This window comes from Thermobia domestica, chromosome 11 (genome assembly GCF_964235325.1).
Source record: "Thermobia domestica chromosome 11, izTheDome1.hap1.1, whole genome shotgun sequence".
In the NCBI taxonomy this organism is placed as follows: Eukaryota; Metazoa; Arthropoda; class Insecta; order Zygentoma; family Lepismatidae; genus Thermobia; species Thermobia domestica.
This window is the reverse complement of record NC_137464.1, coordinates 23,534,448-23,556,194: the sequence shown is the minus strand read 5'-3', so window position 1 is coordinate 23,556,194 and position 21,747 is coordinate 23,534,448. Positions and strand designations below refer to the sequence as shown.

At 36.2% G+C, this 21,747-nt stretch overlaps 1 protein-coding gene across 5 annotated transcripts in view; it reads left to right on the top strand.

Annotated features, from left to right (window-relative positions):
* The window catches only part of Nrx-1 (Neurexin 1), a 962,813-nt gene that overhangs the window by 818,475 nt on the left and 122,591 nt on the right, over positions 1-21,747 (top strand). For all 5 annotated transcript variants that reach the window (XM_081730243.1, XM_081730244.1, XM_081730241.1 and 2 more), the window contains one exon: positions 5,081-5,233. In XM_081730243.1, coding sequence (XP_081586369.1) covers positions 5,081-5,233 — 153 coding nt within the window. The remainder of the gene's footprint in view (positions 1-5,080; positions 5,234-21,747) is intronic.

Genomic DNA, 21,747 nt, shown 5'->3' with positions numbered 1-21,747 from the left:
GGGAATGTAAAATGATTCGAGTTATCAAGGCTTAATTTTATCACAAAGTTTTACTGTATAGCTAAAACATTGTAATATTATTCGTGATAATCTCAAATCAAATACTTTCACCTTGAATTCACGCTAAAATTCCTACAAATACACTTTTCTTGCACTGCTGATGGTGGCCAAACACCTCTTGAATTCTTTTATTCGTCCTCAATCTTTGGTAGGGCGACATGTTGATGACACTAGCACAATATTAAAAGTACATCGTCACTGTCGAACATACACTCAAAATCCTGATTCACAAACTAATTACGCGTTAAAATTAATTATAGAAAAGTGGAACTTCAAGGTTCCTGATTTGACGTAAGACAGTGCTACTAAGCGAGAGTGATAAATAAGATACTCAGTTAAGAAACATCATAGTGGCAATGTAAGTATTACTACAAGCAAAAGAATTAGCATAACAGCATTTATCTATTTATTTTTCCGTAATTTTAGAGAAGATTTGATTGGAAAACGCATTCAAGTAGCGCTAAGCCCAATTGGCTAGCAACTGGCAACTTTTCATTCAGAACTAGCCAAATTTATAGCTGACAGTTAACCTACATTTTAACTGGCTAAATGACGTCTGAAAATGGCTACACTAACCCATAAAATAAATAAACTGGCAACACTGCAGACACCGCTCTTTAAATTGAAGAGACCCCTTTCTGGTAAAGTCAAAACGGTCTCTTTCCTTATTTGCCACCAAAGCGCTTTTTCATTAACCAGCTCGCTAGCTCTCTTTACTCACAAAAACCAACCAACCAATCACAAAAAAGTATCATTGATGATGCAATCTAGAAGCTAGAAAAAACGGATGTTTCTCATTGGCTGCTACAATCTTAGTCCTCTGCACATTTTTCAACAACATGAAACAGAATTTCTTTTTTGAGTCAGTATGTCCCTCCTCTTCCTTGTCCAACCTCAACATGAAAGAGACTTTTTTTTTGTTTTGTTTTGTGTATGTGTGTACCTTCTGTTTTCCTTGTTTGGTTTCTGTTTGATCAAAGATGGTAGCTTGTTTTATGCGGTACTCATTTTACGATTCATTCAACTGTTGTAAACTGTGAAAAGAAAGAGGTTTGACTTTGTTTTGCTTTCTTTAACCCGCATACCTTGTTACTTCTTAAAGCTTATGAACGCGGAAGCATCATTGGTTAGTATAGTTTGCCCATTTTTGTGCGTTAACCTGCTCGTTCTGTAATAGACTGGAACAAAGATGTCCTGCCTATCGCCATAGTGATCGCTGTTTCTTTTTATCCAGAGGCCATGCTTATTTTCGCCATTCTTGCGGCATATTGTGGTTACACGCCTTAGCTTTCAGAAAAAAAAAAATATTTTCGTCCATCAATGATTTTTTTTCCATAAGGATTTAAGCAGGGCCGTAACTTATGGGGGGCAGGGGGTCAACTTCTTCCGAGGGAGGCTCCCCGCCGTTCGAGGGGGCCCCACTTTAGACTAAATTTTCTTGCTCCATATACGATACGAACATGAAATTATAAATTAAGCATCAAACAGGTCCACTACATTATATAAACAAAACAGCACACAAAAGATAAATAAAAATGAGTCGTGGGCCCATTTCAGTAAAAAATGTCTACTATTAGGGGCCCTAGAATTAATATTTATTCGTATGGCTTTGAGATTTGTCAATATTGCCCCCTTAATTAATTTGTCATGTATGGAATGGGCTCAGGGACGTAACTAACGGTCCCACCGACCTTGCTGTGGGGGAGACCTCACAGGCTCCGGGGGACCAAAAATATAAGAGAAGGATGGAAAAAAGGAGCCTATTTTCGAATTTTACGGGGGACCCAAAGAACTTTTTGTAGGGGGCCCAAATATTAATGCTTGCCCTCTCCCCAAAAAATATCTAAGTTACGGCGCTGGATTCAAGATCACTATTTATCGTACGAGTTCAACCGAACTTATCGGATAAGGATCAAACTTGGTATAAGGTAGGACTTGATCTGCTATACAGCTTTATGAAAGATTAGAAGTGCAGCATTTTGGTCCTTGAGTTACGATTCATCGAATATAAGGTAGTGGACATATAGGGGATTTTCGCAACACAATTTTAATAATAATAATAATAATAACAATAACAATAATAATAATAATAATAATAATAATAATAATAATAATAATAATAATAATAATAATAATAATAATAATAGTTGAGAATGCTCCAAGAGCAATGCCAGAACGAACTTAAAAAGAATTAATTTTTCTTATTAACTTCTACAGGATTTATCAATTGTTCTATTTATTTTATTATTATACTCATTAAATAATTCTTGTAATATATCTATCCATTTATAATTTCCTTGAGTACTAAATTTTTTCCATATGTTTTGTTTAAGAGTTCTGTTAAAACGTTCTACGATATGTTGTCTTACGAAGACACATGCTCAAAATGGAGGGTTTATGATTGAAAGATTCGTAAAATATAATCTCTCTATGACTTACGGTTCCCGATATATGGCGCCTTAAATCTCGCGAAATCGAAACTTTTTTGGCCAATATCTGGGGAACGGTGGCCAGTGGGTACCGGTTACTATTTGGTACCAAAATGTCCACCATCCTCTTAGGTATTGATCAACATCAATATGATCTATCTATAACTTATAGTTCCCGGGATATGGCTCCTTAAGTCTTCATCCCGGCGAAATTAAAATACCGCTAATTTTACACTAATTGTGTGATGTCTTCAAATAGATAAAAGATAATTGAAATATGGAACAAGAGCGCCCTAGACAATATTATTTTACGTGAGGTACCGTTATCACAAGTCACCTAGTGGCTTTCTGTTTTCAGCTGTTTAGAAACGCGAAAATAAATGCCGATTTTCAAAATGGCTCGAAATCGAAAGCAGATAAGTGAGTCGTGATAACGGTTTCTCATGTAAAATAATATTGTCTAGGGTGCTCTTGTTCCACATTTCGATTATCTTTTATCTATTTGAAGATATCACATAATTACTGTAAAATTAGCGGTATTTTAATTTCGCCGGGATGAAGACTCTTAAGTCTCCTGAAATCAGAACATTTTTGGCCAATATCTCGGGAACGGAGAGAGTGACGTGAAAACTTCCATTACTTTCTCAGATAGCTCTTGATGCTCTATCGAAAGGAGGGCTCGAGATTTTTAAAAAATCGCAAATAACAAACACACACACGCACACACATACAGAGAGAGAGAGAGAGAGAGAGTTCAGTAACGAACTTTTTAAGTTCGTTGAAAATTACTTTAAAAATTAGTGAAGCGAGATTTTTTTTCAGCAGTTGGAAAGCTTGTATTAGTGAAACTTTAATCTACTAAAAATGAATAATCTTCATTATCCCTGTTTCTGTAATGCTAATCCCATTCATGATACATCACTGTCTCTACTTATGTATCTTTGTATGTTTAATTATGTTGCACAGAAATAACAATGAGCAAAATCCGGGGACCTGTATAACTTCACTCACAGTTCACAGATATCAAACTTTGAATGTCAGAGAAAAAACAATTTTCCACCACAGCATGAGCTTGCAGTCTTATTGGTCGTTTACTTGTTTCTTAAACATTCGTCCGCGTATTATCACCAGAGCAACATTGCCATCAGTCTGTATCATTTTAGAGGTAAATACTGATAACGAACGGACTATACAATCAATCTTCGGGGTGAAAATATAAAAGTTTCTAGCTACAATTGCTAATAAATGGCAACAATGTTTCTCAGTCTTTCCAATAGTTTATTAAAGAGCGATTACAGTTGTTCAGTCCCAATTCAAAAAAAAAAAAAAAAAAAAAAAACGTAAGACAACATTCAGAGATATTTTCTAAAAAGACTGACCTCCTACAATGAAATAATCCCAACAAATTTGTCTATCGATGAAGTTCGACTAAAATCCGTTGGAACTCAACCTCTGTACTTTCTCGTAGAGGAGCTTTCGCTCAGTTCCTATTTTAATGTATCTAATTAATTGTTTTTATTCATGATTAGAAAGAAGATTAAGTGAAAACATCCCCTAGATTTATCCGCAAATGTATCCATTAATTTAATAGAGGTTTGTAGAACATTTTGGTAAAATGATTAGTATTCTGAAGAACATTATGTAAATAATATATTTTATGTGTTGTTATTGAAATTCAGTATTTGTGGAACTCTTGATGCCTTTTGAAAACAAACAATAGCAGCCTACTTTCTCCTCTTCACAATAAGAGAAAGAAGTAAGAATCACTAAGAAGTATTGATTATCATATATATATATATATATATATATATATATATATATATATATATATATATATATATATATATAAACATTTTTGGCTATCTTTTACCTATTTTTGATCTAATGCAGTGGCAACTCTTGAGAGGAGTCAGATAGGTGAAAATTAAAATTTTTATCGGTACATGCTAAAGAAAGCTTTTTATACAACTTCAGGAAGTCGAATAGAAGAATTGAGTAGGGATCGCAGTGGCTCAGTGGTAGAATGCTTACCTCTGGTACGTGGGGTTCTTGGTTCTATTCCAGCTACCGCCAAGTAAGTTTTGTGGTGGACAAACACCGCGTGCATGTTTTCCCGGTAATAATAATATCTCCCTTTCTTCCCACTTTCTTCTTCCACTATTATCCCCCATCTCATCATCGCCGCCTCCCTTAGCCTTGTTACGTAATCATAGTATGCTTAAATCAGAAGAATTTAGTACATTAGAGAAATTTTCTTCCCTTAGTTTCTCGATATGTATTTTTTTTAAATTTTCTTTACCGACGGTCGTTCCCTCAAGAACCGCCACTGATCTTGTCTGTCGTCAGACAGATAAACGGACAAATTGTTCTACAGGACTTCGCATACGTACGCAATTTATGTTTAGCAATGTTTGAAAATAAAGAGATACCGCCGTGTTAAAATTTGAGCTCCCTCTGTTCGAATTCTATCCAAGGTATTAATTGCCCTTAACAAGAGATTCAACGTTATTTTGTAACTTGCTTTGAGTATAAATAAATAAATTTGCGTGATATTCGTCTATTGATTTATTCTTTTTGTCGTTTAATTGCAGGTGGAATTCACTGCTGACACCGTGAAATTAAATCTGATTGATCTAGGGCGCACCGGGAGCAAACTGATCACCGTTGTCGGAAGACTTAACTTCATGTGCCAAGAAGTGGAGGCTGGAGACCCTGTCACATTCACAACTAAGGATTCTTCATTGGTAAGCCATTATTCATTATAATATCATGGATATATTAAATAATTATTTTACCATATAAACTTTAGTGTGTTATTTTTGTTGCTGTATTTGTTTGTAATGACTATTTGGACCATTTTCTTAGCTCTGGATTTTTTTTTACTATGGAACAGATGTAGCTTTCAAGAATATGTAATTTGTTCAAAGCATATTCGGCTCTTTAGATTTAAATAAAGTCGCACAAAGCTCCTAAAGGCTTAAGCTAATCGGCGGATGATTTTGATTAGGATTTAGGATTAGGAATTAGATTTCTGGGCCTTCGCATCTATGGCCATGTTAGCCCGTTACCTATGAGGGATGACGTCACTCAGCAATCACACTATCTGAGGAAGGAAGATAGGTTTGGTGAAGGAAGGAAGCTACTTAGGACCTGTAGATTAGGTACCATCCTCATTTGCCTCATTTGCCTGGTGTGAATGAGGAAAACCCAGGAAAACCTCATTCAGAGTGGCTGACCTGAAAAAGCTTTTATTCTTTTTCAACCCAGTGTCCCTACCGGGAATCGAATCCGAGACCACTCACACTAAAGGCGAGAGCGTTAGCGATTATGCTACATGGGGCCACTAGAGATGATTTAGAGTTGGGATGTATGGTCAGTTCGCTGCAAATTCTATTACCGTTCTTGGTTTCCTTTACCGAACTTCGTTAATCCTTTCATTCAAGCTATTGTCATTATCTGTGATAATCTTAACTGGAATTCGTTAGTTCTTTCATTCAGGCGTCCTCTTCCCCAACCGTCCCTACTCACTAGGTAAAGCTGGGCTGCTAACATAATCTGGTTTTCTTAATTGTAACACATCCAAGTTCTGGCCAAGATTTAGTATCCGCCCTTTAGCTGGAAAAATGTAATTTCTCATTTAGATGTGGAGTTGTACACATTTCTCTCAGCACTGCATTGTTGGAAGCATTTTCAAAACGGATCTTTTGGGATGCACAACAAAAATATTTGATTACAACTCAAATTGGCCCCGTTTGAATAGCATTTCCAGCTTAGAGAACAGACGGAAGTCCGAAGGAACTGCTTAGAACAGCTGACTAAGAAAGCCTGAAACAGGCGCAAAAGGTGCGTCACTATCTTATTGTACTGTCAAGTTTCAATTGCTCACAGATCCGGACATTTACATTGAACATCATCAAGAAGCGAACTGAATTCTTCAGGTAATATTCTTTTGATATTGATACATAAATTTACCGAGGTAAAGAAAAATTATTAAATTGTCTGACTCTGTTGCGCACTTAAAGTAACTTTCCTCAGTTTCGGGGATCATGGTATAGTAGCCTAAAGCTAGATGAATTTTCCATACTATGTCTTACACCTGCGTATCACTAAACTTTCCAGCAAAATTTGAAACAATGTTCCTGTTCAAGCAGTTTGTTAATTTTGCGGCAAATGAGAATCAGACGAGCGTTCATCACACTTATTTGCTCTTACGTAACAAAATGATTATTGTTTCACTGCCATAGTGCCACCGGTGATAAGAAAATATTCGCTGAGTACTTTTGTTCACGCATGCGCTTAAAGATATATTATGCCTTTCGGTGCGTCCTTTGTACTCCTAGCGGAACAAAAATAAGGTCGGTCAAGCTCCTTTGTGGCTAAGCGGTTAGCGTACGAGCCTTTTGCATGGGAGACCCGGGTTCGATTCCCGGAGAGAGCTCATGTGGTTCGAATTCCACTTTAATCAGTAGGTCCACGTCTCATATAGCCTCGCTGCTAAATGGGACGTTGAACTCAAAATCAACTCAACAAAAATAAGGTCGAATAGTGTCTAAATAGACCACGTACCAGACAATACAAACACAAATAGTTAAGATTTTCAGAAACCAAGTGTAAGGGTTTACCTAGGGGACATCCCATCAGTTGACATAAATGTTGTAGCGTAGTAACCCGAGTCCTCTGGGTATCACATGTTTTTCAAGGTAAAAATACGTGTGGTTTATATTTAATTCCTGATGCATCAGGCTTAAAATCAGCGTGAGTTAAATTCAAGTCATATATCAGTTAATGTGTTAAAACTAAATGCAGCGGGTGGAAGTTGGGATTGTCTTACAGCTGCTGCTGTACCCATTCATAACATTTCTTTCTTTCGTCGTTGTCATTGAGGTGACGCAGGAGCAGGGCTGGATTAATCCTTCTGGAAGCCCGGGGCTTAAAAAATATGTGACCCCTGTTCACTTCGCCTAATACATTTCTGTAAAAGTACAGTAGGAAAATTACTTGAATATGTTTAACTAGCAGCGTTCACCCCGCTTCGCTGGGGTCACCCCGGAACGCAATAAACTTTGTTACTTAGATAATTTTTACTTTATAGAAGATTGCAGTAAATGTTAACATTATATCGCCTGTCATTTATGTTAACCCGCCGAGTGACACGGTCATGTGGGTTGCATATAAATACGTTTATTTTTACCTATGATGAACTAACAAAGGATTTGTACGTTATGGACACTTGAATGGTCAATTATCTCAAGACACTGGTAATTGAAAATTAAAGTGATATGATAAAAACCATCTAGGGTCCAAATCATAATAACCCCCCAAAAATGAAAGAAATTGGTTCAGCCGTATTAGCGTGATGAGGGAACAAAGGATTTGTGCGTTCTCTTTTATATATAGAGAAGATAGATATTTTGGGTCCTATTTTATTTTATGATGATTGTATTTTGTATGATTCTTTTTAGACAGCCAGCTGAGGTTTTGATCAGAATGGAGGCCCCCATCCATCTGCAAGCCCGGAGCTACAGCCCCCCTAAGCCCCTCCCTTAATCCGGCCCTGCGCAGGGGTTGTAATTTGTACGTGTTTTACTCGTTAAGCTTCGTGATGCAAATGATACGTAGTGACTTGACATTCTGGATCAATAAAATCGGCGATGCGTTTTTTGTGGACTTCGACATATTGCCATTGTCGACGCTGATTTATCTGTTCACATGCATATTGTTCAGCTTTACGACTGATTTGGCAAACTTCCTGTCCACTGGAATTTCACGATCGTCTTGGCAGCGACTCATCGAATGCTCCGTGCTGTAATTGTATATGGCTTTCCTACTACGGCCAGAACTTTACCACGCGAGAATCTCGCTAGAGGCCTTATCTCTGCGAAATTAAAATACCGCTAATTTTACAGTAATTATGTGATATCTTCAAATAGATAAGAGATAATCGAAAAGTGGAACAAGACCTTCCTAGACAGTATTACTTTGCGTGAGATACCGTTATCACGACTCATTTATCTGCTTTCGATTTCCAGCCATTTAGAAAATCGGCATTTATTTTCGCGTTTTTAAATAACAGCAAACTAAAGCTACTAGGTGACTCGTGATAACGGTACCTCATGCTAATTAACATCGTCTAGGGAGGTCTTGATCCACTTTATGATTATATTTCATCTATTTGAAGATATCACATAATTACTGTAAAATTAGCGGTATTTTAATTTCGCAGTGATAGAGACTCTTAAGATTAGGATTAGGAATTAAATTTCTAGGGTTTCTTTGTGTATGGATATGTTAGCCCGTCACACATACGAAGGATGACGTCTCTCGGGGAATTGGATAGGATAAAAGAAATGGGGAAAGAAGGAAGCGACCTGGGATCATTATGTTAGGTACCATCCCAGCATTTGCCTGGTGTGAATGAGGAAAACCCGGGAAAACCTCACTCATGATGACTGGCCTGAAAAAGCTATTACCAATGCGATTGTGTCCAATTTACCTGAAAGAACAGAGCAATTATACCTCTACCTATGCATGGCCAATTTTGAACCTCCCTATACATAAATTATACGAATCTTAATTCGGATTTCCACGATATATACAAAATATTATCGTAGCTAATTGTCTTTTTGGTCCAAATATTTAAGTCTCTCTCTCTCTCTCTCTCTCTCTCTCTCTCTCTCTCTCTCTCTTTCTCTCTCTAGCTCAGGGAGTAATCTACACCCCCCCCAACACCCCCCTAACACCCCTCCAAATTTCTTTACACACACCCCTGGATGGAAAAGGAATACTCCCCCAAATCCAATTGTGTCAGTCAGTATCATATAGGTTGTTTATTACATCAAGTCAGGAGCGTCATTTCAGATTTTGCTTATGGGGGGGGGGGAATCCCTCGATATAAGTAAAATTTCGCGTTTTTCACTCATTTACTACTACTCTATTGATAAAATCTATATAAATCTCAAACTCGGGGGGGCAAATGCGCCTTCCTGCCCCCCCTAAATGACGCCCCTGCATCAAGTTAAAAAAGGTTTAGCGTTTAGGAAAGAAGGCAATATTCTTATTCATTTATTTATTTCATTTCAAAATACGAAGCGACCTCGTTCTCATGTACGGCTTCGAGAACCACATGACCTCATTGTTTCGGGCGGTGTTTCGATGGAAACAATTGACAAAACAGACCGCTGGTACCTACCCTCCTGGGCTCCGAGGTCGTTTCCGAGAAAAGAGATTGATGGACAGATGCAGATTACTGAAATTGGCAACGTCTTGAGCGGTCATTCACCTACCTCCTCCTCAATAAGGAAAAATGTGACAATATAGTAATAAGGCTACACCAGATTCAGTTAAGTGCTACCCTGGAACAGGCTTGCAACCAGAAGGGGGCTAAGGAGGGCCTGGCCCTCCCTAAATGTTTCATGTCCAGTCCAGAGCTCAATACAAAAGCACAATTTAGATGTTTATAAGAGAATTTTTAATGAGTTGACTCCTACTAACATATTCATGGACTCCAAAGCTCTGTGGCTGGTTTCGAGCCTGCTCTGCAAGTGGTGTATCAACGAACGGACGTTACAAGGGTGTAGTCAAGACGTTTTTAGAAATGAAGAGATCGATCGAAGTAAGAATTATATATTTTTTAGACTGAGTCTCGTGTTATGCAGGAACACATTTGGCGCTAGCTTAATTTTTGTAAAGTATATTTTTATTCACGTAAATTCATTGAACGGAACAGGGCTCATAGCGAGTCACTTTTTTAAACTAAAATTTACATTTTTTTCAAGATGGTCACTAAAAGTTACTTTTTTTTCAAATTTGTCACTAAAAGTTACTTTTTTGAGAGGCAAAGTGACTTTTTCGTGTGATTTATGTTTTGCATTGGCAGTTTTCTAAGAAAAATATAAAAAAATGGAAAAAGGCAGAAATTTGTTACTCATTACTCTTCTGAAAACTTCAGAACTTGCTGCCACATGTGAAACAGTCAGCTTTATTCTCACTTCGGCTTTTGTTCTTTCTAAAGCACAGTGGACAGTTGGTGGATGCTTAAGCTCTCAAGGTGGGGTTCAGAACTCTTCTGTGTCTATTCTTTCTTCTATCATAATAATCTTTTAGTTTTCTCTCGTAATAGTTAACGCTCCGTTCAACGTTGTGTGAGTGTGTTTGTGTGGTTCATCATGTTCGTCTTATGTTATGCTTCTTGTATGTTCTTCTTAAGAGTAGTGATGAATTTGAATATTTCACGTTTTTGAGCACTCTTAATGCAAAGTTAAATATAATGTCTGGGATGAAGAAATTCGGAAATAGGCCAGAACTGGTTCCACTTACTCAGAAGCTTTTTACATCTGCTAAGTCTGCTTACCGTAACTACAAAGCATACTTTGAAAACCTAAGAAAGCAGAAAGCTCAACAAGAAATAAAGAAGAAACAAACGAACAAACAAAGAGAAAGGTGATGGAGAAATTGACAAAGGGAAAAGGGGGCATGGTGAGATTTTGGTCACTTTTTTGTGTGCTTTTGGCCATTTTTGGTCACTTTTCAACTATTTACAAGAGATCAAATCACTATGAGCCCTGGGATTATTAAAATTAGGGTATATTAAAGAAGACAAAACAGAAAGATACAACATATTTATAAATTGAAAAACTGGATTTCTGAAAAACAACTAAATCAATGAATAAATTTCTTATGAAAGATATTCGGAGCCAATAACGTAGCCAGGAAGGGACAGGAACGGAGATTAAGAGATCAAATAATATTACAATTAACGTTAACAACAGGGTTAGAGTATTAAATGAAATGAAATTGGAACTATGTACAGTATTAATTGCTAAACGAATGTGATTTCAGCGTGGGACGAGGGAATTTTTTCCCAATTAATATTTTTTTTGAAAAAAAAAACAGTCACCCACTAAAACTTGCTGGTGTGAATCAATTGAAATAATAGCAGAATTTTGCGAAATAATTAGACTACAATAATTCGTATGTAATCAATTCACATGTAATTACTAGGTAAAATAGTGGAGGTTAATTTCTAATACAGTGGAACCACTTTTAACGGGCATCTCTCAATAGTGGATATCTTCGTAAGAGAACAAACTTTCTTATTTTTCCATGCCATAAATATGTGTGATGTGGTGTTATGAGAGAGAATCCTTCCTTTTAGGGACACCTCTCATTTACGGACAAATAATCGGTTCCACCGATGTCCGTTTTGAGAGGTTTCACTGTATTACTTTGTTTAATAATACTAAATGCTCAAATGTGTGAACTTACTTTATTGAACTTACCACTGCAAAGAGTTGATATTATTATTATTATTATTATTATTATTATTATTATTATTATTATTATTATTATTATTAATAATAATAATAATAATAATAATAATAATAATAATAATAATAATAATAATAATAATAATAATAATAATAATAATAATAATAATCATGCAATAGTTGCGTAACAAGATATACTGTTTTCTTATTTGAATTTGTTTAAAAATTATATCACTATTCTGAGAGCACACCCCCTCTTTTATTTTGAACACCCCCCTAAGTAAAAATTTCTGGCGTACTTACTGCTCTAGCTATTTCATAAATCGAACACCACTATAGCATTTTGTCACTTTGACAAGACAAAAATATATATTTTTTTTAACTAAGCAATAAAGAAAGAAATATATAGTTAAAACGGGGAGGGAATATATAGGTAGATTAAGAACTGATGATCTTCGGTAAGCAAACTGAAGTTAAGGATGCATTCAGTAACCGCTAATATATGCAAGGAAAAAGCCCAATGAAGTTTTGCACCCTATTACTTCGAATATTACCATATCACTCCTTAGCACCATAACGGACGCGGTAGCTCAGTGGTAAAGCGCTTATCCTGGTATAAAGGGTCACTGCTTCGATATCAGCCTATGTGAGGTGGTAAGATCATGTCTCTTGATCCTTTCTAGGTTCTTCCATTTTTTCAGCATTGCATATATTCTCTCATAATCATGCATTTACATTATCTTTCTCCTTTAGCCAAAAGAACTTAAACATGGGACATAAAACTGTATTAGGATTAGGAATTAGATTTCTGGCCTTTCTGTATCTGTGGCCATGTTAGCCCGATACCTATGAGGAATGATGTCCCTCGGTGATTACATTATCCAAGAAAAGGGAAGGAAGAAAGCGGTCTGGGATCTGTATAGTAGGTACCATCTCGGCATTTGCCTGGTTTGAATAAGAAAAACCTGGAAAACCTCACTTGGGATGGCTAGCCTAAAAGAGCTTTAACACTTTTTCGACCGAGTGTCCCCACAGGGAATAGAATGAGACCGCTCAACATAAAACTGGGAATTTAATTTCTTAGCACAATACGCTTACCACTGTAAGTAACATCTAACGAAGAAGATAAACATTCGTATATATTCATCCAGAGGATCAAATTTCAAAATCAAAAGTGCGTCTTTGGGATCCAAATACGTAACGTGGGTGGTCTGGGATTCAATACACGATGGGGCTACTTGTGCCAGTTAGAAACTCGAGCAGTGATCCGAATCCCAGAATAAATCGTTCCATATACGAGACTGAATTGGAAAGTTTGTGGCCTGACCTACAAAATTAGAAAATATTTGGATAAGTTATGTTTCATTTTTCCACGTAATTCCCGTCGACCGAAATACATTTACGGCACCTCTCCCGTAACGCTTCTATATACCACTTCTAAGAAATGATTTCTCGAGCCCTGCAAAATATCCCAGTACAGCATTTTTCATCTCTGAATCCGGAGAAAATCACGGATTCCTCAAAAAACTTTTTCAGGTTTCTAAACAAGTGAAAGTCCGAGGGGGCCATATCAGGCGAATAGAGCGACCAGAAATAGATGTTTGCCATGGATACAAGGGACGTGTGAACGTGCGCATTGTCCTGGTGATTTTCTCCATGTCACAAATATCCTTCACTCCCGCTGAATTAGCGCCTTTTAACACTAGAAGGACCAAGCCGTCATTTTGACGGCATCACGTAAAACAATTTTCTATATCTCATAAATTTCTTTGACTTACGCAACCATACTTTAGGACTTTTATTATTTTAAAGAGAGGTTTGATATAGCATATAAACATTGTGTGTCTATTTTATATAAATACATATTTTTGTTGTATACCCCTAGAAGGACCAGACCGTCAATTTGACTGCCTCATTTAAAAATCTATATTTTGTTGTTGATGTGGACTGTTGTATAGGTTGTACGCTATATAGTAGTATCTCTGTTGGAAATAATACATTTTGAAATATTTTACATTATTTTTTTCCAACGAGTTTGAAATTTGATATGTTTTATTTCTGCTTTTCAAACCTGTACGAAAAAATATATATGGTACTTCTTTGAATGATTTTCTTCTGCAATTATGTTCGAATCTCGTTGGTAACATTGTTCTCTGTAGAAATAAATGTTTTCTTGAAGGTACATATGAATAATTACAAAACCAAGATGAGACCTGTTAAAATGTTACGTGTTTCCTAAGATTTGAGTGAAAATGAATTTCGCTTGGAAGAACAACAGTGAGACTGCTTCGATGAAGACAACAGTAGTAGCGAGAATGCAGTGTATCAAGCTACTTCTTCGGATAAGAGGGAGGAAACAGATACAGAAGTTTCCAGAAGTAATCGATCAAATATTTTTAGAGCAACTCACGGTACACGTTGGAGTAAAGTGGACAGACTGAACAAAGCTGGGCGTACTGCCTCACACGACATCCTTCGCGAGAAACCTCTTTGTTATAGTATGCGTTACATCATATTGGAGATGGTGAATTTAGTAGTGCTTTTCGCTTGTTCATAGAGAAACATTCTGAAATGCACCGTTGTTGAAGCTCAGACAGCGTCAAGATTCTCTTTGGCTACTGTCAATTGCAGAACTTGTTTCATTTCTAGTAATATTGATATTTCGTGTAACTTCAGGTATACCCGTGAAGGAACTATAGAACGTGAGCTGTGGTCCAGTGTTTTACAGAAAGATTATGGAAAGAAAGGTATTTATTGAAATAATGAAATATCTTTGATTTGATGAAAAATGTCCTAGATCTTCAAGGCTAAAAGCAAACTTCATCTGTGTGGAACTTATTCATTGAGAGTTGTATCAGGCACTATAAAAGCCACGACAGTGTTTGTGTAGATGAACAGTTATTCTCTAATAAGATGAGATGCAAATCCATGTAATGTATGCCTAACAAGCCTGAAAAATTTCAATTCAAATTTGGTTGCTTGCAGTTGTAAAGTCACGGTACGAACTAAAAGTCTTTCCTTACCTGGGAAACAACTAAGAACGACGTCGGAACTCACATTTAGGCGAATGTATTGTTCTGAAAACGATGGATCCTATTCTCAACAGAGGACTGAATATTACTTGCGATAACTTTTCTTACAAGTTAAAAATGAGTCGAATCTTTGAAAGAGAAACATATGACATTGATTGGTAGTATGCGTCCAAATAGAAGAGAACTTCCCAAAATGTGCTTGAAACAGGAAGAAAAGGATATGTTTACTACAAATCTTTATGGATAGCAATCAGGAAATCCACTTACAGTACACAAGTGTAAGCGCGAGAAAAGTGTTGCTGTCTTGAGTTCAGTGTATACAACTAGAAAGAAAAATCTATTGGAAATGTAAACTCACTTCCATGTCATAAAAAGTTCGATATAAAACTAATTGTTTTGGTTCATTATACACAGGGTCTGTGCTAAAGAAAAGTAGCCCAGCCAATGTCTACAGGACAGGTAGGGTGATCACGTGACTAGTATGAAAAGTATTTCATACGTAGGAATATAAGTATTATTCCTTTATTTTAACTTTTCATGTCACTGTCCTGTGGGCGAACTTCCGATATTAATATATTTAATATATTGACGCGGTTTAGTGGATCACCCTGTATTATATAACGAGAAAAACTTACGTAAATCATAAGCTAGTCAATTAAACAGATCAAATTCAAGCTAAAATAAGAGAAATATAAAGAAAAATTATATATATCTCTTGGAATTAAATAGCCGTCAAAATGACGGCTCGGTACTTCTAGGGGGGTAAAAGTTTTGGTCCTTCTAGTGTTAAACTCCTCACCTGAAACAATAGAGAAATGAAATTTTACACAGTGACTACCAATGGATATAGCTACGCAGCTAATGTATACGAACACCAAAAAAATTGCTTCCTTCCTAGTTAGACCACGAACTTCCCAATTCACCCTCGTAGCTGGAAAGTTTAATAAATTCTAGTTAGAAGCCAATTGAAAATCGGGAAGACAAATTCGAATGCTTGCTGTAAATATTTTTATTTATTTATTTATTTATTTATTTATTTATTATTATTATTATTATTATTATTATTATTATTATTATTATTATTATTATTATTATTATTATTATGTTTTAGTTTCAATACAAAGCATTTTTACTCTTGCCATTCTTGCCCTTGCTGACTAATCTTCCTCACGAAGCGAGAAATTTCTCGTTTCGGCCTGATTCCCATCTCTAAAACGGGACGAGAGTCGGGACAATAAGTCTCATTTGAAAAATTTCGAGACGAGACGAGACATTTCACGAGCCTCGTGGGGAACACTAGTTCACCCATGTCTTAGATTTCAAGCACTGCTTTAGTGTTACATGAGTCATAGTATAAAAACTATAAATAGATAACGTTATTGTACGAATACAATGAATAGCATTTTTCACTATTTATAAGTACGAAAGTCATTAAAACTCCAGTAATAAATATGATTTTCAATGTTGTTATATCACACCCTTCATGGTCCTCTTCTGACGCGTATTCTAGATAAAATTAAGGAAAAGAACAGGGCATGTTTTGTACATAAATTTTAAAAAACGAGAGGACAAAAGTTTTTTCTTTCGAAAATCGAGACGAGATGAGAAAGAATTATCCGAGAATCAAGACCAAACTTCTTTTTGAAATACGAGACGATAAATTCTTATTTTCCGTCTCGTCTCGATTTATGAGTAATTCTTATCACCTAAGAGTGCTTGTCCAACATAGCAATATAACTCTTATCACCTTCAGTTCCTCTGCCACTGTTGCAGCTCATATTCTATGAACACCGGGCGTATTGCTACAGGTATTCTAGTGATATCCTTCCATCTTCCATCGTCGACTCATAATCCATCGTTTTCCAGGGGAACAGCAACTCGAAAAAAAAAGGAAATGAAATCTTTGAGTTTTACGTCCCACGGTTATGCCGGTGAGGCTAAAGGAGACGGTGATGATGAGTAATGAATGAAATGGTGGAATGAAGAAAGTGTGAGGAAACGGGAGAACCCCGAGAAAACCCACGCAAACAGCAACTCGAGACGTACACAGTAGGTCAGTAGTAGTTCCATTATGATTCGGAGAAACTTCACATAATCATCCGCATCCATCGATCCAGTTGTGCTTGTGGAGGGCATCATAACGGCTCCTAGCCATCGGTCATTGGCGATCACGTTCACCCATTTATGTCGGCTATATTTCCAGCTAGCAGTGGTATTTTTCAACAGGACAAAGTTCCTTGTCACAAGGCTATCATTGTGCTATAGTGGCTGGATGCGCACAGTGGTAAATTTCAATTTGCCGCAATGGCCCCTAAACTCACCCGATCTTAACCGAGTTCACCACCTGTGTGATGTCATTGAACGCCAGATCTGAGATCATCGCAAAACTTACTGGAATTAAGTAACTTCTGTTTGCAGAAGTGGTGTGTCATGTCTTATCCAGCCTGGCCCGGGTTCGATTCGCGGCGGGAGCTCATGTGGTTCGGATTCCACGTTTTCAGTAGGTCCACGTCTCATATAGCCTCGCTGCTGAACGGGACGTTAAACTCAAAATCAACTCAACTCAACTTATCGAGCCTTTTATCAAGATCTCGTTGCTTCCACGCCAAACCGCATTGCTGCTGTCCGGCGAGCTAAAAGTAGGCATACCAAATACTAGTGAATATTTAATTCACCTAATTATTTCACTTTTTACGATTTCGTTTTTTGTTTGTTTGCCAATTAGAAGAATGGCAGTCCTTTCTACTAGTGATTTTTTTTAAAATATAGAATTGAATTGAACAAAAAAGCTATGGACGATCAATAAAACTGTCGCGATGTATAAAAATAGAATTCATTGTTTAATTTCTGACCAGTTCTGTGTTAACAAACCATTTTTACGGTGGGTTATTGTTTTTTTTTTTTAATTTTATTTTTTCCCCTTTTTTAATAAACCCAGAGTATGAATTTCTGGGAGAAAGAAAAACAACTTCAGTTCTGAAAAAAAAGTAAAAAAAATAATAGAAAAAATAAAAATATTCATGAGTTTTTAGAAACTTTATTTTTCTCATCTAAAAAAAAAACTAACATTACAGTCATTTTACCATTAAATGTGAATTTATAAAAGCACTCAGAGCAGTATCTACAAGTTGTGTTTATTTAGCTGAGTGATACACCGTTTGTTCGTTTTTAGAAATTCAACCATCCATATTCTAATTTTTAAGGAATCTGAAACATGAAAGTTGGAAGAACGAAAAAATTTTAAAAAAAAATAGATATAAATGTGTGAATTTTGTTTGCATTTTGCAAATTGAAACGGAGTCAGAAGAATGAAATTTCAGCCTTGTTGACCTTGTTTCTGAGAATCAAAAGCTGATCGAAGAAATTGTTTACCTTGAACACTTTCTAATTTCATCTTAAGATTAAAGTGTCCATTTCAATAGAAGGTAGATTTTAGATTATATTTGTTCAAAACCAAAGTTGTTTCTTTACTTACTCGTAAGTACACACAAAAATATGAAGAGATTCTAGATTTTCTGTAGAAACAAAATGTCTTTGTTTATTTGATTTAATTGAATCTTTCATTGAAAACATTATAAACAATGTAAAATCAGCAAACAACAGACTCTTTTTTTTATTTTCTTTTATTACAATATCAACCTGTGTGAACATATGAAAGTATTATTACCTGACCAGCGAACGAGTGCGGTCGGTCGGTTTTGGAACTAAAATGCAAGCAGCAGTGTTTCTAACCAGATTACTTGTAATCAATCTATCACAGTTCTTTTTTTCCTGTTCGTAATAAACCACTTCACGAATATGCTCAAGTCAGGGAAGATCCAAGAGGCGGGGCGATCGAGGCGATTGCCCTCCCCCAGAATAGCATATTTTTTTATTTTAAAAATAAAACCTAAGAATTTTCACCTTTGTATTATAAATGTAAAAAAAAAAAAAAAAACTAAAATAGGTAGGCCTTACTCTTTTTTGGTTTTACGTTGCAGAAGTCAAATAAAGCAATAAATTGCAAGAAATTACTTACATTGGCGTTCTTGCTAAAAAAAAAAAATGTCCACCTTCGAAATCGCAGGTGGCCATTTCTGTTCTAGAAATTGCAGACAAGAGTTACTTCTTTTCTAAAGTTGTTTTACTTTTTGTTTTTTGCAATACGCTCTTACCTTGATTTGACTTCGAACGACCGCCCTCCAAACACACAGCTTGGATCCGCCCCTTTCTGAAGTTAAGACGAACAATTTAAAAGTTATTGAAGCTATTTGCAGAACATCTTAAGTAGCAAGCAAAAAACAACTACAACAAAAATACACCCTCCATATTAACTTGCAAACAAACTAGCAAGCAGCGTTTTACAAGCTGTTCCTGTTTTATAGTGACATCGAATAAAACGTAATCAATTTTTATACAATCTGCTTAATACACGGTAGAAGTTCTCTGAATTGTCAATTGTGTTATGTTGTTCTTAAATTGGTAATTTCCATTCATATATCACTATTCACAATACATCTACATTACTGCAGGAATGGTTCACTACAACCACATAACTTACGGCGTTCTTTATGAAGCGGAAAGAGATTAGGCTATGCATAACATCCAAACTGCAACTTTTAAATACCGTTGGATACACTGCAGAGTGAAACTCTCCGCTCCCCTGTCCCACCGCGCTTGCCAAGAAACTGATGTAAACACAACAGCAGCGCCATCCTCCGAAAACCGCACTGCTATCCTGGTCATGTTATACAAGAAACAATTTACACAATATTTGCTTTCTTCGCATTTACCTTCAGAATATTTTAAGTTCTTTCGTTGTATTGGATTTCTCCCTCAAATTTATACATTTTGCTATTCCTATATATTTCAAGAAAACGAATTTTTATTTATTTGTATATCCAGGTATCATCACATTTGGGAGTTTAATCTGTTTGAGCTGTTTCTTCTGTTTGAGCACAGTTTCAGTGGCAAATGAAATTTTTGAGTTTTTCGTCCCATGGTTATACCGGCTAGGCTAAAGGAGACGGTGGTGAGGAGAAATGAATGAAATGGTGGACTGAAGAAAGTGGGAGGAAACGGGAGAACAACGAGGAAACCCATGCAGGTGGTGTTTGTCCATCACAAAGTTTGCTTGGCGCGAGCTGTGATCGAACCAGGGATCCCCATGCACCAGACACAGTATCAGTTGGATTACGAGTGAGGCCAACATATGCAAAGTAAGGGAGTTGCTAACTATTGAACCAAAAAAACACGCTAAGTAATAAAGCATGCCTGCACAACATACAAAAAGACTTGTTTAATAATTATTTTACTTTGTAATGTTAAACTTTCAGTGATTACTTGCTAAATGAAGTTAATTTTGAAATTTTATTTTCTAACTGAAAATGTGTTATATGAAAGTTATAAATTGAAAATGAAATTAAATAAATCATGTTGTTCTATAAAACGTAATAATGAAAAAGAAACTTGTAAAGGATTGAGAAATACTTTAGTAAACGAAAAGATACAGGATAACTTTAAATATTGTGTAGCAGGCACACTTCTATCACGAAAACTTTATAAGGTAATGTAAGAAAATTGCACAGTTCTAACCACTACTGTTATTAATATTAACTAATCCTGCCCGCTGGTTCGAACACATTACGTTGGTTTGGATTTCACCTTAAAATGTAGGCTCGCATCTCATATAGCCTTGATGCTGAAAAAGGGACGATAATCTCTAATAACCAACCACATTGGAAAGTTGATTTAAGTGAACTGCTAAACATCATTTGGTTAACGACGCGAGATACTGTAATTGAAATCCCCGGCCAGCCATTCTTATTTCTGTTTTTCCAACTTCCGCCTAAGTTTCACAAGGAAAGTAATGAAGGCGTATCTATAATATCAAGTCTTTGACTCGATTTCTTACTATGTTTTGTTTTCTTTTACATTCACAAAGTTTCTGGATGTTTATATTTCAATAATAATAATAATAATAATAATAATAATAATAATAATAATAATAATAATAATAATAATAATAATAATAATAATAATAAAACTGCATCCAATTTATTGACTTATCGGGCTGGACGTTAATTTTCTCTTTCAGTTTCGAGACTGTCTGAGACCAAAGCTACGGAACATATACCAATCAACAATCGTAATCAACTAATTAACTCAAAAGTAATTTAAGGGGCCGCGGTGGCTCAGTTGTAGAGCGTTCACCTCCGGTGCTTGGGGTCCCTGGTTCGATCCCAGCTCGCGCCGTGTGGACTTTGTGGTGGACAAACACCGTGCTCATGGGTTTTCTCGGGGTTCTCCCGTTTCCTCCCACTTTCTTCATTCCAGCATTTCACTCATTTCTCATTATCACCGTCTCCTTTAGCCAACCGGCATAAGCGTGGGACGTTAAACTTAAAGATTTCATTTCATTTTCAAAAGTAATTTAACGGTACTGTAATAAATTAGGAAACAAAGCGACTGTTTCCTTCATCACTAGTACTTCCATCTGTTGGCAGTTGGATGAAGCTCTGACCCATACGGTTTCTGTTAGCAGATTGACTTATCTAGATCTGGTTTCTGTGTCAGTTTTTTTTTTTTTTTTTTTTTTTTTGAAAAAGTGACTTACACCACTGTAATTTTAACTCGTCCATGAATGTTTGTCTGTGTGTATTTCTGACGCCGGCTGAGTGGTAGAGTACTCATTTGTGGTGTGTGAAGTCCCTAGTTCGATCTTCTGCCAAATAAGTTTGTGATGATCAACAACGTGTCCGTAGACTTTCTCTGAGTACTCCCTTTTCCTTCCGCATTCTCATTTCACCCATTTTTCCATCATTATTCATTTGCCCTAGTCATCTGTCTGCATTAGCCTAATTATAAAGGGCATAATCCCGATACGTTAAACTGAAATATTACATTTCATTTCATTTCACTGATCAAGCGTCTCCTACGGCCTAAAAGATATAATTGTGGGACGTTAAGGTTGGTGTAAAG